Source organism: Crocodylus siamensis, chromosome 6 (genome assembly GCF_052110815.1).
Source record: "Crocodylus siamensis isolate JL-2025a chromosome 6, ASM5211081v1, whole genome shotgun sequence".
In the NCBI taxonomy this organism is placed as follows: Eukaryota; Metazoa; Chordata; order Crocodylia; family Crocodylidae; genus Crocodylus; species Crocodylus siamensis.
In genome coordinates this window covers 4,429,222-4,446,533 of record NC_143400.1, presented here as the reverse complement: position 1 = coordinate 4,446,533, position 17,312 = coordinate 4,429,222, and the positions used below count along the sequence as shown (strand labels likewise).

At 52.4% G+C, this 17,312-nt stretch overlaps 1 protein-coding gene across 1 annotated transcript; it reads left to right on the top strand.

Moving 5' to 3' along the window:
- Positions 1 to 1,438: 1,438 nt before the first annotated feature.
- LOC149860595 (uncharacterized) lies at positions 1,439 to 5,007 on the top strand. Its single transcript, XM_090055183.1, has 2 exons — positions 1,439 to 1,661; positions 4,312 to 5,007. The coding sequence occupies exons 1-2, from the start codon at positions 1,558 to 1,560 to the stop codon at positions 4,757 to 4,759; spliced, it is 552 nt and encodes a 183-aa protein (XP_089911309.1). The 5' UTR covers positions 1,439 to 1,557; the 3' UTR covers positions 4,760 to 5,007.
- Positions 5,008 to 17,312: the final 12,305 nt, after the last annotated feature.

Here is a 17,312-nt window from a genome sequence, read left to right as displayed (position 1 = left end):
ATTTAATAAGTTGGCTTTTTCCTGGGCATCAGTTGTCAGATGTCCCATCTGGTTTAGCAGGGGTCCAATGTTGCCCTTGCTTTTCCTCTGGCTCCCCACGTATCTGAAAAAGGACTTTTTATTGTCCTTGATACTCAAAACCAGTTCAGTTCAGTTGCAGCCTTGGCTTTCCTGGTTTGCTCCCTGCAACGTGCGGGTTGTTACACTCCACCCTCCCTGGCAGGCCCTGGCTGTGGTGCCCTCTGCTCAGGTTCTTGGTGAACAGGGAGGGATGTCTGACCAGGGGACCTGGGACCCCAGGCACCAGGGTGCACCACCCCAGTGATACAGTCTGGCCAGGCTTCCTAGGCACAGTGGGGCGAGTGTCCTGGTGCTGCTTAGGAGGCAAAAGGGAGGCTTTTACCTGGAAATGGTTGAGTGCAGCTGGCCTCAGGATCAGTGCAGGTCATGAGAGATTGCCTTTCTGGGACACTGGATCCTACATGTTCTTGGCACTAGAAGTCCTGCCCTGGCTTCTAGCTATGTGACCTGCCAAGGTTTCCAGGCCTGGAGAGGAGGCTTCACACAGCTACTTGTAGGGCTGGGGTCCCTGCTTCCCCACAAGCAGTGTCCAAGGCATCCTATTACTCTGTTGGTCTCATATTGCCCTGGTGGGTAGATCTGTACTCGGAGGCTGCCCCCATTCCTAACACGCCAGGCCCCGCTCCCCTCTGAGTCCGGAGAGAAACCAGGCTTCTGCTTCCCAGCCCAGCCTTGCGCCACCCCGCCAGGCCTGCTGCTCCCTCCTCCGGCAGCCAGAGAATCCGGGAGATGGGGAGTGACATGTCAAAGGCATGTAAATGTGTAAAACCAGCTGGGTGTTCGGTTCTCTGCTCACGATACCCCCCAATAACTATTTGATCATGCTTGAGACCCTTAGCACTTCTTGTTCCAGGCATGATAACCGATTTTTTTTTCCTTTTAAGGGCAAACTTTTCTTTCCCTTTTTTAACAGCATAGCATCACTACGAGGAAGATGCAAGATCGTTTGCATGACCTACTGGATTCCATATTGCAGCGAAGTTTAATATCAGGAGCTGCTTCCCAAATCTATAGTCTGAGATCGAATTTTTCACTTGCAAGTCTGAATTTTGGCTTAGATCAGCAACATAAACCTGCATGTTACCAAACTGATTAAAGAGGTATGCGTTTAGGTAAGTTATTCAGCCTGGAGTCATGGAGAAATGAGATTTGGTCGGGTGTAGGCCCAGGACAGTTGGGCTGTTCAAACATGAAAGACTAACTCGGCCAAGTATTCAGATTTAAAGATGTGCAGACTTGCTATCAAATTGTGCTTCAGTCACATGTGTGTCCAAATTCAAAGCAATTTCAGACATCATCTCGGACTCCCATTGGCTAGTAATAGCAACTCCCATTTCCATTTGCATGTCCCATTCCCAGAACGTTTCCTTCTCAGTTTCTCAGACACCCAGTGCAGCTGTGCAGGGCTCTCACCAGCAGCAAGGTCCCTTTTCAGCAGCCAGCTGTGCACCCAGCCTCCTGACACTTTGGGGCTCAATGGCAGACAGCATCCAGAGTCTGGTGGCAAACACCGATGTTGGGAGGTGCGTGGGAATCGAGATAATCAACCAGACACAGAACTTGACTCTCCACTCCCCAAGGTAAATCTCCCCTGCTGCCTCTCCCCTGCTGCCTCCTGGCTTTGGCTCCTCACGTGGGCTCGCTGTAGACTTATCTGTGCCGCATCGCAGCTCTCCCACATGCATCCAACCACTCGGCTCTACTGCACCCAGAAACTTCTGCTCACGTTCTCAGACCAGAAAAGCCTTGCAAGTCTGGCTGTTAGAAATCAAAGAGGGCAGGTTCTGGTTCCTCTGGCTTCTGCAGCTCCCTTCTTTTGTGGTTAAGCTGATATTTAACTAATCAGAGAACAGACTCAGTGCTGTGGGCATAAGTGGGCTAATTGCACACCGTGCACCACAAGCACTAAATACTCCATGCCTTTGCCAAGAGTCCCCTAGGTGAAGTCCATTGCTGCGGTTGTGTCGGGCAGCCGTTACCACCCCCAGGGGGGCACCCCCAAACAAGCAGAGTTGACTCGGAGCTGGAGCCCGGGCCAAGAGTCGACACTCACCAGAATGAGCACCCGTTTACTCGCGTGTGTCGGGTATCTAGGTTGTAACCATGTTGGTCTAGAGGAGACTCCAATCAGGGTTTGCAGTAGAGGTGATATCTTTTATTACACCAACAACCTGCGATCCTGCTCCTGCCTTTCTCCATGGAAATTTGCATCCTCACAGAGCCTCACAGGCGCTGAGAGACTCCTCACCAGCTAAGAGCTGCCTGCCCACAGGAGCTTTCCATCGATTGTCTCCTCTGAAATCCTAGGAAATGTAAAGTTTCATTTCAACCCTGGAGAACTTTTACAATCCTTTCTGCAATACTGATGAAGGGTGTTTGTGCCTGAATGCTATGAAAGGTCCCTCCGACCAGATTTCCTAACAGAAACTTGTATTTGCAAAGGAGAGTTTAATACCAATAAAAACAAAGTGTCTGTTCGCAAATGTAGTCCGAGGGCCCTTTCACGGCATCTGAAGAAATGAGATCTTGCTCAGAGACGCTTATACAACTGTGACTCAGTTAGTCTACACGGTACATTGCTAACCTGCCTTCTCTCGTGAAATCTGTGCAAAATAAGAAGATGGTGAAGAAGGGGGAAGAGGAAGTGTAAATGTCTTTTCACTTGGCGAAGGTACTTTCACCGTAGTGGACGCTCCAGGTAGTAAGTCAGATTTAAAACTGAGCTCACAGTTCGACGTAGAGGGTTGCCCATGTACCTGCTACCCACCACCGTCTGCCCTTGTCTTGTGCTGGCTTCTCTGTAATGAGTGCATGGGTGGGGCCTGGTCCTCTGGTCGCTTGGACTCGGTCTGTCGAACTGCCCAGGTCTGGCTGATCATCTGTTCACAACGGACACGGAAGAGCCCCACACGCGGTGCAGATTGCCCCCTGCTGGGCAGCAACAGTGAGTCTGGGGGCGGTTCTTAAAGGGCTGGAGCTGGGCCGGGGGAGGCAACTGTGGGGGGCAGTGGCAGGCAGCGGGGATCGCCTCCCGTGCAGCAGCACCCGGGGAGTGGAGGCGGGAGCTGGGCCAGGCGGGGCAGCCATGGCTGGGCTGGGGCAGCACATGGGGTGGGCTTCCCTGACTCGGAGATTGAGCTGCAGCCGAATCTCGGAATCAGATTTGGCCTAATCAATTCGGAACAGTGATTCGAAACACCAAATCGAATCGCTGTCCCCTGAATTGGCCAAATCTGAAGCGAATACTAACCGCTTTGCAAAGGCCTAGTAAGTACCACAAATGCCATGCAGCTAAAACGCTGCCATTTAGATGTGTGAAGGGAACTCGGTTTCCCGCACAGAGCCATTTGGCTCCCCTGCTTGCGGGAAGGCACTCACGTCATCCAGGTGTGGGAAGAAGCCCAAGCTCCTACTGCAGACGTGGCTGCTTTCTTCTTGTCTGCAAGGGGCGCCGAGATGAAGGAGCCAGTCACGGCGGGTACAGCCAGGCGCACTTCCACTCGAGTGAACCGGGGCACTCCAGGTTGTCTAAGTGTTGTGACGCCCACATGGCCAGGGCGCTGGCTGCTTCCCACCTCCCTGCTCTTCTCAAGTATTTAGTGTTGCCTCATTAGCACCAAATTTGTCATGTTGTATATGAATCTTGTAGGGTTAAAGCAAGGCTTTGTAATGCTACAAGTGAGGCCATTTCTTTGTCCTTTCGCCTCCATTTCATAAAAACGGACACAGCACTTACGAGACGGCGTGGAGAGAAGAGGGATACTGTGTGAGGGGTACTGTGTGAAAGTTACTGATAAGATATGAAACTAACTGAATCCAGTCAACAGGGGAGTCTCGTCAACAGGAGAACCTTAAAAGTCAGGCATAATTTGTTTTTGTTAGATAAACATCTTGAGACAAAATATAGGGGGCGTGTGATTCACGAGAGCTAAACTTTGGTGTTCACGCCCACAGTGCCGCTTGATTGGACAGATTAGTGATTTAGTTAATAGATGATTGGGAGCATGAGCGAATCATGAAGTAACGCTTATGCACTTAGAAAGTATAAAAAAGTGTGATAACTAGTAGGCGGGGTCCCTCTCTGTAGAGGCACCTCGCTCAGGCGAATAAAGATTCTGTATGTGACTTTGGATACTTGCTCTGCGTGATCATTGCCCCAGCCTAGAGCAAACTGCGTGTGACTTTAAGAGCGTAATTCGTAACACTCACCTCCTCCTTCTCTTCTTGCAGTTATTTTTGCTCCAGTGGCCACGACTTCATCCCTCCTGCTCCTACAATCCCACCAGGCTCCACGTCAAACTGTGTGTTTGTGAAGACCAGCTACAGCCTTCGTGGAAGTGTGGGGATCCTGGCCTATGAAGTCGGTGATTTCACAATAGCTGTCATGTTCTCCAACCCCTTTGACTACGTTCTTTACAACATAGAGTTGGCTGTCACTATCACAGGTACTAAATATACCAGTGAAACAATTGAGACACTTTACTTCTCAATAATGAACAACTTTGCCAGCAATACTCCATCCCTCCAGAAAGTTAAGCTTAGCCAGAGATGTGACTCTGTCAGGGTGACTGAAGGGAATATTTTTGTTCAGGCCACCATGTCAAATAATCCTAAGTCCATCCTAAGAGTGGTCCTTCAGGAGAACAATGCTGCCTGTCCTTCCGAGAAGAAGCCATAGACTGTCAGGCCCAGACCCAGGGTAAAGAAAATGGATACCGTCCACAGCCATCCTAGAGCATGACACAGCTACCCCATGAACTCCCACCCCAGGGACTGATACCCTCCCGCCGCCTGCACATCAGCTGACTGCCCGAGCCAGCTAAGGACAGAACTGGCAGGGCAGAGAAATTTGCTTTGCTAAGGATGCGCTGGTCCAAATACTCGGAGGTCCTATAGCCCTCTCAATAAAACCTCTATGGCTGACAACCGGTGTCCCTTCCTTCTTTAGCATCTGTTGTACGTCAGTCGTGCCGAACTGGGCGTGGGTGGGGAAAACAAAATGGGGTCCGAGGACACGATTCCCCTGTCATATGTTCCCCTTTCTACAAACGTGAGCCAAGGCCTGGGGCTGCGCAGTGCAAGCCACGGTGCCGTTCTCACGGGGCCTGCCATGTCGGCGGCAGGGGAGGCTGCTGATGCTGGGCTGTGTCTATTCTCTCAAAGTGCCTTACGCTGGAAACAACTGCGTGCAGACGGGTAAGACACGCAGGTGGCTTGAGTAGGCAGCACAGAGCCAAAGCAAGAGCTCGCGTTGCTCACTGTGCTGCACCCGCGCCTGCCCGCGCCGTGCGCTGCCGGCCGGACTTGTAACAGCCGGCGTGCATCTATTTCTTTGTGCTGTCGTCTCCTGCCGGCAGGATGGCTACCCGGGCTGCTCCGCTCCCCTCGGGCCAACTCCCCGGGCTGCTGCACGCGCCCAGCCTTCGCAGGACGAGGAGCTGCTGGTCCTGCTAGGGAGGCGCCCTCCTGCCTGCGACACCGGTCCCTCGTCCTGCTCGGCTCCCTACCTTAGCAGAAGCTAGGCCGGGTCGTTTCCTGCCCTGTCTGTGTAAGGGCGAAGGGTACCGGGAGCCTCCTTTTCTGTCTCGGATTCAGCCGTTGCTTCCTAGTGTGCATGTCCCGGGGGTTTGTTCCTCACGTCTGGGGGGTCTTTTGGTCTCGCTGCAGGCCCCGTTTGGACGGTCTGTTCTCCCCTTCCTTTGGCTCTGTTGCCTGCTGCCCCTAGCCAGGGTCCAGGCAGCCTCCCCAGGGAGTGCAGGTGGGCAGGAGGCTCCTGGGCTCCGGCGTGCCCTCCTTCCTTCCCACTCCCTCTCCTCCCCTCCCCAGCTTTCTCCCTCAGCCTGAGGCTCACGCCCTTTCTCTCCTGTTTCTCCCCCTTCCTCTTGCTGCGGTCCTTTGCTGGGACTGCCGGAGTATCAGTTCCTTCATTACAGGGTCAGGTGCTTTCTGGGAGAAGGGCATGGGCGCTGGGTCAGCGGGGTTTTCTCCCCCTGGCTCCCCTTCCTGTCCCTCCTCTTCCATCCCATCCGTACTCGCTGTTTCGGTCCTGTCCTGCACCTCTGGCTCACCTCTGGGAGTGGACTGGAAATCGTCCTCCTCTCGCCTGCCTGCGTACTCCGTTGCCCACGGGCATTTCCAAAGGAGGTGTCCCCCTCCCCACACAGGTCGCAGTGCTTTTCTTTCTCGCAGCTTCGGGATCGGTGCCCAGCCTGGCTGCGGACAGCACAGAGCTCTGCCTCGCCGCGCCTCTTTAGGTGCCGCTCCTGCAGCGCAGTTTGGGTTGGCCTCAGTAGTAAATCAGGCCTCTGGGCAGCCCAGGTTCAGGGATGCTGGCAAATCCTGCATTGCCCTGGGGCTGTCGGGCCCTTTTCTCCACAGGGCTGTAGCAATCCAGGCTCCAGTCCAGAAGCCTTCTCCAGCTGGATCTTCTCCCGGCGTTCCCACGGCTTCACAGTGCCTGCTCAACCGCCGGTGGACGTCTCCCCCTCCTATCTCTGCGCTGTGTGGAACTGCAACGCTTCCCCCACGTGGCGGGACTGCCAGATATTTAGAAAGCCCATTCTGACAATTGAGGGCCACAGGCCAAAGCCTCCTCACCCCCTGCAGGGATCACGCATGAACTAACCAAGGGCAGGGCAGGCACCTGGCGGGATGAGATGGGCTTGTCTGACTTCTAAGCCTTCAGGGGCCGCGTGCTGTCCTGACGCTCCCCCCACAGTGCCCTGCATGACTGCAAAGTCCCTTCCCCTGGCTGCACTGCAGCACCCCCAGCTTCCAGGGGCCACATACTCCACCGGCGTATCCTGCGTCCTGTGGATGATACCAACCACTGTACCGTGTCACCAAATACGCCCCCTCGCCTGAACCCCATGACCCCCCCTCCGCTGCAAACTTCACATGCCTGATCACTCGCCCTGCCCCTCTTTCTGTGATGCACACCTGCCCAATCCCCCTTTCGCGCGGTCACGTGTAGAAGCCATACCCCCGCCTGCACGGCCCGGCCCTGGACTCACCCGCAGCACCGGTCGCTCCCGCACTGTCTTTGCCCCCTGGCATGAGGGCCACAAGTAGCAGCTGGAGCAAGCAGGGGAGATCCTGGAGACTGGTGGCTCTTGCAGCTGAAACAATGGGGCAGTGGCCCCTGAGCCACAACCCAGGGCACGCATTACCCCTCATAGGCCACGTGCACCCCACAGGCCTCCAGCTGGACAGCTCTGAGATGGGAAATGACGTGTTGGGTCAGGTATTCTTCCTTCCACACATGGAGCAAATATCCAAACTAACATGGCTTAATGAGAGAGAGGGAAAAACTGGGAGACCTGGCTGGAAAGTTAGGGTGGAAGGTGCTACGGTTCAGGCAAAGGCAGGCAGAAATGTTAAAGTAGGAGGGAAGGTGGTAGGCAATATCTAGCAGCCTAGGAAAGAAAGTCCAGGAAAGCACCAAAACTAGCCCAAGGGGCACCGAGGGCAGCGGGGGCAGGTTCTGTTCTGGGGAAGAGTGAGAGGGGCTTGGCAAGGGTCAGCCGGGTCTGCTAAAGCCAGGGAGCGTGCGGCGGCTGACCCGTCTCCCTCGCTTGCCCAGGAGCACCTCTTCGATGAAATGTTCCTCGTGGCACCTGCAGCCGGGGCGCAACCATTCACGTGCGCTCTCAGCAGGCTGCCTCATGTGCAGCTCAACTTTTTAATTGTGAGGTAACTGCCTGACTGCTCGTGGCTTTTGGATTTAACAAAGGACGCCTGACAGGGCCACTCAGGCCCCAACACCCCGCGACTCCAGGCAGAGGACTTTGCATTTGCTGGGAGGAGGAGGTGAGCCGGTGGTTGCCACGCAAGGCTCGGCAGCTTCCCGCAGGGGCGATGTTCCTTCAAGCAGCCCCTGCCATTCCCCGGGTGCTGCTTTACTGTGCTGGTTCTGAGACGTTTCTGGGAAATTTCTGTTAAAGGGTGTCATCTACCTCCTCTCTTCCTTGAGACCCCACAACCACCGCCGCCCCTGCAGAGGGCTCTGCTCTGCTCTGCTCTGTTGACTGAATACACTTTGCTGCATATAGTTAACCACTGATGAATCTGAAAGTAAAATGCAGGGTCTGAGTTTTCACTGCATTTCCTGGAAATCACCCCGTTTCAAGAATTACAGGAAGTTCGGCCCGGCCCTGCCCTGCCCAAGCTGATACTAATCCAGTCCCCAGCACGGCAGGCCCGCTGGGGAGCGGAGCTGTAAAAGCCAGCGCCCGGATCCTGGCTGAAAACACAGCTGATGAGTCTAAGTGGGCTGCAGCTTAACTTTGCGCTGCCTCCCCTCCCCTCCCCTCGGGGGCTGAGGCCAGCACCGAGCCTGCAGGACGCCTTGCACATGCAGGCAGCAGCACGGCTTGCTGCACACTGCCGCTGCTCTTGTCATGTCTGCACGGCTGAGGTCTCAGAGAGCGCATCCAGACAAGAGCCACGCGCAGTATGCAGCTCGGCAGAGCCATCAGCAGCGTTGTACGCCATGCACGCCACACACGCAGGCGTTCCCTGCACTGCTCATTCACACTGCAGGGCGGTGGGTTTTGACACCAGGAGATTTTGGCGTCATAAAGATCTGTGGTGGAAAAAAGCAGAGTGGCACATGTGGAAACAACGTGCACCACCTGAAACCAGAGTCTGGTTGCTCCCAGCCATGCCCCGGCTGTCGGCCAGGCTCCTTGCTCCTGGACGGCTGCTGCTGGAGCCTTGAGAGGCCTCCAGGACCCAAGGTCAAGTTGGTGGGGCAGCCCAGGCGCTAACCCATCCTCTCCTGCTCCACCTGGAGCAAGTTGCTGCGTGCCAGGGCGCTCCCCGGGGACGAGCAGCAGGAGCACAGCTACCACGCTGGAGGGCAGTGAACGAATCCAGGTGGATTTGGATAGACTGGGGAAGTGGGTGGATCAGAATAGGATGCAACTGAAGAAAGATGAGTGCAAGGTGCTGCACCTGGCGAGAAAGACTCTCCAATACACCTATGGACTACGAAGTACCATTCCGAGTACATGGCAGCGGAAAGGCATCTCGCAGTCGCAGTCGATGCAAAAATGAACAGGAGTCACCAGTGTGGCAAGGTAATAACGAAGGCAAACTGCACTCTTTCTTGCATGAGCAGGTGCATCACAAGCAGGTCCAGGGAGGTGATACTTCCCCGCTATGCAGCATTGGTCAGACCGCAGCTGGAGTACTGCGTGCAGTTTTAGGTGCTGCACTTCAAGAGAGATGTAGACAACCTTGTGAGGGTTCACAGGAGGCTACTCACATGATTGAGGGCCTGCAGGCAAGATCCTATGAAGACAGACTGAAGGACCTGAGTCTCTTCAGCCTCCGCAAGAGAAGGCTGAGAGGCGATCTTGTGGCTTCTACAAACTCATCGGAGGGAACAGGGGACACTGTTTACCAGGGCGCCCCTCGGGGTTACTGGAAACAACAGCCACAAACTAAAGGAGAGTAGGTTTAGATTGGACATCAGGAAGAAGTTCTTTACAATAAGGGTTGCCAAAATCTGGAATGAGCTTCCTAAGGAGCTGGTGCTCTCCCCTACCTTGGAGGTGTTCAAGAAGAGATTAGACGGGCACCTCGCTGAGGTTATTTAACCCGGGCACTCTTTCCTGCCTAGAGCAGGGGTTTGGACTCGATGATCTACAAGGTCCCTTCCCACCATAGAAATCTATGAAATCTATGAAGCTTTCAGGGGCTTTGCCACCTAGAAGTAGTTGCTACGAGCACCAGGAAGGGCCCAGAGGAGGGCACCAAGGATGATCAGGGTACAGAGTGGTTTCCGTGGGCTGGGACTTTTCAGTCTAGACAGAAGACCACTAAGAGGAGACACTACAGAGGTCCATAACATCATGAATGGTCTACAGAAAGGCAGAAGATATTAGGATGTATTCTGACAATAGCAGGGCTAGGGAAGAGGTTTAGACACACTGTGTGGACCTGTGGGCTGACACCATATGGTATCTCTCCTCATGTAACTAAAACATCTCAAGCTCTGATTTTGGATCATCAAGTGTCTGCCAGGTGTGTTTTCCAAGTCCTGTCTTTTCATCATTGTGGGAACCACAGGTGAGAGATCATGGAAAGCGGATTTTCACATGGAAAATATTCCAGTGGGCAGTGCTTATGTTTAGCTCCTTTGGCTGTAGCTTGTCACAACTTGCAGCATTTTATCTTGACCTGTTTTTGTCACCAGTTGATTCCACATTACACTCGGTTCCCTTCTTGGGATCTTTCTAATGGGAAAATTTACGTTCCTAAAACAATAACGGCAGAACTCTCAGTGTGGATGGAGAGGTCGTTTACTCACTCCAAATAGAAATGTCCCATTTGGGATGATGTCAAGAGGGCTTTTGTGACTAGACTGGGTCCTGGAGTGGAAGGAAAAAGAGGACAACTCAAGGTTCAAAGTGGGGAAGGATTAAGGAGGGAGTAGAAGGCTGTGGCACTCTGGTTGAGACTAAGCAGAGGACTCAGTGGATGTGTCCACATGTGAACAGCTACTGTGAAGTAACCAAAAATTACTGCACAGTACAGGTGCATGTCTAAATGCGCCCCTGTACCGTGTCCTAACTATGGTGACTTATGCCAACTTCAGCGTATATTTGCTACCTACATGATGCAAATAGGAAATTTACTCCTGATAAGTTACTGTGCAGTAAGGCACGTGTAGACACCTTATTGCCCAGTAACACTGTGTTTATGGACTGAATTGGGACTAACTTTAGTCCCAAGTCAGTCCACACACAGCATTACTGCGCTATAATGCCTGCACATGTAGATGCCAGCCTAAACACCGCTGACTACCAAGTAACTTATTGTGCAGTAACTTACTGCTCAGTAAATGCACATGTTGGCATGCCCAGCGAGGAGAATCCATCCTATAGTCTCTTCAGGAAGAAGGAACTTGGAGGAAGGGAAGAAGAACCCTAAAGTGATACAAACTTTTTTCATAGATTTCATAGACATTAGGGCTGGAAGGGACCTCGCGAGATCATGGGGTCCAGCCCCCTGCCCAAAGGGCAGGAAATCAGCTGGGGTCAGATAACCCTAGCAAGGTGAGCAACCAGGCGTTCCTTGAACTTAATCAGAGTAGGTGCTTGCAGCACTTCTGGGGAGATTCTATTTCAGACTCTGGAGACATGGATGGTAACAAAGTTTTTCCTTATTCTCTGCAGCTGAGGCCTGTGGGGTACTCCGGGCATGAGGGCTGAGGTGAATCCCCTCTACGACTTGCCTGCCACGATTTAATGTTTCCTGGAACAGAGTGGGAGTTCCCTCAGGAAATGACACCCCCCTCTCTCTCAGGCTTCCTGGGTGTAAATGCGAGTGGCGTGGGGCTCTGCCTCCCCTACACCCTGTCCACTCACCAATGCCATGCCGACATGGCATAGGTCCCCACTGGGGTATGGCCAAGCTCTCAGTGCCCCTTTCTATTATGGGGTCACATTTCCACTTCCCTGGGGTTGGCTTCTGGAGTTACTGGCATATGCTGGTCTGCTGGCCATCAGTCAACAGAAAATCTAAACCAGGGCACTGGCCTTCCTTGCCAGGCTTCCCTTGGGACTCGGAGGTTGAACTTCCTGGGCTTCCGTGCTGCACTCCTGCCCAGTGGTAGTGGTAGCTAGTGAAAGATGGATGGCCTTTCTGGGATGGATAATCATCCCTGCCTTGCAGCCATGAACAGCAGCAACTCTGGCCTCACTTGCCCCTTTTGCAGGCATCTTGTTATGGATGACTTGCCCTGGGCCCCAAGTTCTCTTGGTTCTTGGTCATCCTTGTGTCCCCGAACCTGCCAGTGACTTTGGAATTGGTAGAGGAGGGATTGTGGAGAGAGCAGAGAAATTTCCTGATACTTTTCCATGATTTCAAACAGCCATTCTGACCAGGTCAGGGGGTTTCCAGCCCTGAGTTATACTGGGGTGGAGGCATGTGAGCTGGGGGAGAGCCCTCATGAAAGCCTGTGGCTACAGACACACAGACTTCCTTGCTCTGCCTCTAAATCACAGACTGTCATTTCCTCGCCTTCCAAAAGCCTTTTGGGACCTCAAAGCACAAACAGACAAGTTGCACATCATCTCGGACTCCCATTGGCTAGTAATAGCAACTCCCATTGCCATTTGCATGTCCCATTCCCAGAACGTTTCCTTCTCAGTTTCTCAGACACCCAGTGCAGCTGTGCAGGGCTCTCTCCAGCAGCAAGGTCCCTTTTCAGCAGCCAGCTGTGCACCCAGCCTCCTGACACTTTGGGGCTCAATGGCAGACAGCATCCAGAGTCTGGTGGCAAACACCGATGTTGGGAGGTGCGTGGGAATCGAGATAATCAACCAGACACAGAACTTGACTCTCCACTCCCCAAGGTAAATCTCCCCTGCTGCCTCTCCCCTGCTGCCTCCTGGCTTTGGCTCCTCACGTGGGCTCGCTGTAGACTTATCTGTGCCGCATCGCAGCTCTCCCACATGCATCCAACCACTCGGCTCTACTGCACCCAGAAACTTCTGCTCACGTTCTCAGACCAGAAAAGCCTTGCAAGTCTGGCTGTTAGAAATCAAAGAGGGCAGGTTCTGGTTCCTCTGGCTTCTGCAGCTCCCTTCTTTTGTGGTTAAGCTGATATTTAACTAATCAGAGAACAGACTCAGTGCTGTGGGCATAAGTGGGCTAATTGCACACCGTGCACCACAAGCACTAAATACTCCATGCCTTTGCCAAGAGTCCCCTAGGTGAAGTCCATTGCTGCGGTTGTGTCGGGCAGCCGTTACCACCCCCAGGCGGGCACCCCCAAACAAGCAGAGTTGACTCGGAGCTGGAGCCCGGGCCGAGAGTCGACACTCACCCAGCGCCGTGTGCTCGCAGAATGAGCACCCGTTTACTCATATTGAACTCTCCTTCGGGAATACAAGTTTCTGTTAGGAAATGTAGTCTGAGGGACCTTTCTTAGCGTCTGATGAAGTGAGATCTTGCTCAGAGAAGCTTTTGCAACTCTGTGTTAGTTAGTCTATAGGGTACATTTCTAACCTGCCTTCTCTCATGAAATCTGTGTCAAAGAAGGAGCAGATGGGGGAAGAGGAAGTGTAAATGTCTTTTCAGTTGGCTAAGATGCAACCTGGAGTGTCTTCTGTGGTGGAAGTCAGTCAGATTCCCATCCCAGTTCACAGTTTGGAGCACAGACGATGGAGATGTAACTGTTACAGACCATGCTCCGGGCTGGTCACCGTCTGACTGTCTTGGATTGTGCTGATTTATCTGTAATGAATGCATGGGTGGGGCCTGGTTCTTGGATGACTTGAACGCGGTCTGTCAAACTGCCTGGGTCTGTCTGATCATTTATTCACACTTGGCACAATTCTGTTGGCCTTTGCACATCTAACTGAGAGCTGTCCAGCCACCTCGCTGCTGGCTTTACAGGGTGACTATATAAGTGCACACAGGTAGACTGAGCATATGCAGTAAGGTTAGACCCTAGCCAGGCAGGTACGAGGCTCCATGCACATGTATTCAAGCATAAGAAACAACAGGAGAAACAATTCTAGTGGGAAGAAGAGGCTCCTGTCACATTTTAGCCCTAAACAGGTTTAGGTGCTGCCAAGGGCCCAGGGGCCAGGGTTGTGCACCTTGCCCCAAAAAAGTTTGGGACTTGCATCTGTCTGACTGCCTAGTATAGTGCTGTAATGGCTGCGCCACAGGTGAGACATATTAAAACCCTTCTTATGTGGGGCCAGGAAGAAAAACACAAGTGAGAGGGTGTGTGGCTCAGAGGAGTGGTTGCTGGCCCACAAGGTTTCTATTTTGGACACGTACTCCCATGGAGACAACAGCTTCTGTGCTGCCTTCCATAAAATATAATGTCAAATTAAATGCAATGGACAGTGTTTCAATTTCAAAAGAAATAATGGAGGGGATTAAGTCGGGGATAATGCTCCTATGCTACTTAGAGCCCTGGGCTTGGAAGTGAGAGAGATGCAGGTTCAAATGGGAGAAGCCCAGAACCTAGGCCTCCAGTCCTGGGGGCTCTAATTACTTAGATTTTAAGATTAAAACACAGGGTGCCACCCCCCACCCCACGTAACACTCAGTAGTCCTGGGTTTCTGAGCACACACATGTTTGGGACTCGACACAGCTATACATCCAAATGGGTGCTCATATGTAGCTGCGAAGCTGTCCACCGTGTGTGTATCCTCCAGCTCATGCTGAATGTATAGGCTCAGAGGAGCTGAGTACATGGGGTCTAAAGCCCCTGGCCCCCTCAAGAAGAGGACTGCCTCCTGAAATGCATACTTTGCCACATGTCCTTCTTCTTAGCATCTCCCTCCCCCCCGGTGGCAAAAATAAAAGTTGGCACCTATGACATGCATGCTTCCTCATCCACAGTACAGGAGTAAGAGATTTGCTAATTGTGTGTAAGTACAAAAACCACCACTCACTTGGCCAAGAAAAGCTGCCATTTAGATGCAGAGTGGGAGATAGATTTCCACCACTGAACCATTTGGCACGTGCTTGTAGGAAGGCACTCGGGCTGTCTATGTGAGGGAAGAAGCCCGGGTTAGCAGGGGAGACTTCTCTATAGCACTAATGCCTCTCCAGGGCTCAGGCTCGCAGTCAGAACGGAAAGGCCAGGTGCACCCTAGAGAGAAGCCAGCACGCACACAGCTTGGGACTCCCGTATGACGTGCAGCCAAGGCCTGGGGCTGTGCAGTGCAAGCCACGTTCATGTTCAAACTGGCCCTGCCACGTTAACAGCAGAGGAGTTTGGTGATGTCGGGGTATGACTATTCAGTCCAAGTTCATTACGTTAGAAACAAATACATGCAGATAGTGATAACAGCCGTGTTGGTGGCTCAAGCAGGCAGCACAGAGGCAAAGGAACAGCTCAAATTACTCAAAGTGCTGGGGCTGCACACGTGCTTCCCTGTGCAGGCCAAAGACAGTTTGGTGACAAACTTCATAGGAAGTGCAGAGGGTGGGAGTAGAAAATTATTTTTTAAGTGTTGAGGTTCAGTTTCCTGTTGACAACCTGGCAGAAAGAAATAGGAGCCAGAAAATATTAACGTCTCACCCAGAGTCACAGTTCAGCAGGCAGGAAACCACAATTGTGCAGTACCTTTGAGACTGATGGCAACCACTGAAACTTGTCCAGCAACAACAGAGCCCCATCCTCCTGCACTGACAGAGGTAGATATCTAGAGGTACACCTAGAAGTGCTTTGTTGTGTGTATCTCACTAGTTCATGCGCACAAGGAGTGTAGTGCTGTTTAAGGGAGATTGTTAAGTAAAATGGAACGGGTCAGAATTAGAAGTAGTCCCAAAACTGGGGAAAATCTCTCTTATTTACCGGGGGGGGGTGGGGGGGAGAGGTTGGCATTGAAAATAAACATTTGCATAACTTTTCATATTATTTTGCATATTTTTAATTTCATATTTTGGCTGGGGGATGCTTCTATTTTTCCTCACACATTTTTCTTCATTATTTTATACACGCACACAGAGGAGCAACGTAACCCGAATGAAGTCCAAATAAGTTTATTGAATGCATGCAAAACACCTGATCTAGACATATTACCATAATCCAATACACAAAATACTACAAATTGTTACACATTCAGCCTTGGCTTCTGACTTCTGTCTGGCCAATGTATTACATTTACACATGATAACAAGCTGAAGGGCCTGAAACCCATTTGGAAGATACATTTAAAATCACCGAGAAAAAAAAAAGAGCAAATCTAAATATGATCTGATATAAATAGGCAGAGTAAACACAAAACACTCATTAAATTAAATAGGTTTATTAAATTTACAATGGTTTATCTGAAAACGTAGCATCAGTGTTTGCACATAGTAGCCTTTCTAATGAATTATGCCCAGTGTGCAATTCCCAGTAAATTCCAGCAGTGGAAGCCAGATCTCTTTGGTACTCAATTGGAGCAGAGGCGCTGGCAAACCAGTAATCCCTTCACCCCAAAAACACACGCCCTTCACACCCTCGCCCTCCCACCAGCAAGCCATAGCAGCCCCATGCAAAGCTGCAGTCGCCTGCGCAGTCATCCTCCCCCACCCCAAAATGGCCCTGGCCTTGCTGCCCCTGGCTACGCAGATGGTGCACTTACTGACAGCTGAGCTGCCCACCTGGGGTCTGAAAATAAATATTACACACATGGCGGGCTCGCCCCTTTGCCCAGCAAGCCCAGCTTGGAAAAGGACACTTCAGATTGATGGAACATTTCCATCAAGCAGGTAAAAGCTGGGAGGGGCTTTCCCTGGCCCTGCTTGGGGGCGGGGGATGAGAAGCCCTTGGACCTGATTGAAGACTTCACTTTCCAGGTCCAGCAGACTTCAGGGGTGGGACCCCCGGTGTAAATAAAAGCCCAGTGTGCTTAGCACGCTGGGCAGAGGCAGCAAGGGACATTGGAGAGGGAAAAGCCTCCACCAGGATCCCTTTTTCACCCCAGCAGCGCACAGATCGGCACACGGGGCTCAGGCTCTGGGAGCCGTGTAGAGGCAGCTCGAGCCTGCATCTGCAGCAAGGGCCGGATGGAGCGGTGTGTGGATCGGCACACGGAGACCCAGCCCTGGGACCAGCTCGAGGCTGCTTGGGCCCCACACAGTGTGCAAACCGGCACACAGGGACCCGGCCCTGGGAGCAGCCTGAGGTTAGCCCTGGCATGAGCCAGAGAGCCAGAGCCCTGCGTGCGGCTGAGCCAAAGAACTAAAGGAGCCCTGGAGCCTAGAGCAGGGTCCAGGAAAGGGAAGGCCCAGGCGTAAGGCTAGCTAAAACTCAGCCAGCAGGGTTTATAAAGCCGCACCTTATATTTTGTAATATTGTTACCATAATTCTGGAGATGTTGTACAATATGTGATGGGATCAGTTTAGTTTTGTGTAACTGGTTCTTCATGGGTGTGCTGCCTGTTTACATCGTTCCCCACCCTTTTCTTTTCTCCCTGGTTGCACTCTGTCAATAGTCCCTGCAAACTACCCGTTGACCCCAACGTACCTGGTTCACCCATCTGGGTATCCGCCCCTCTGCCTCGCACGGGCATCCTGAGGACGCACCAATTGTGCCAGGCCTCTGTAGGGCACAGGGTTGAGAAGGCCATCCCCAGTGAGTCCCAGGACGTGGTTCCTGGCTTACCATATTGTAAATATTTATCTGTACACACTCCGTGTTGTTGAACGATATTGCTGGGATACTTATGGGAAGTTTATCTTTTATACTTATAGAAATATTTA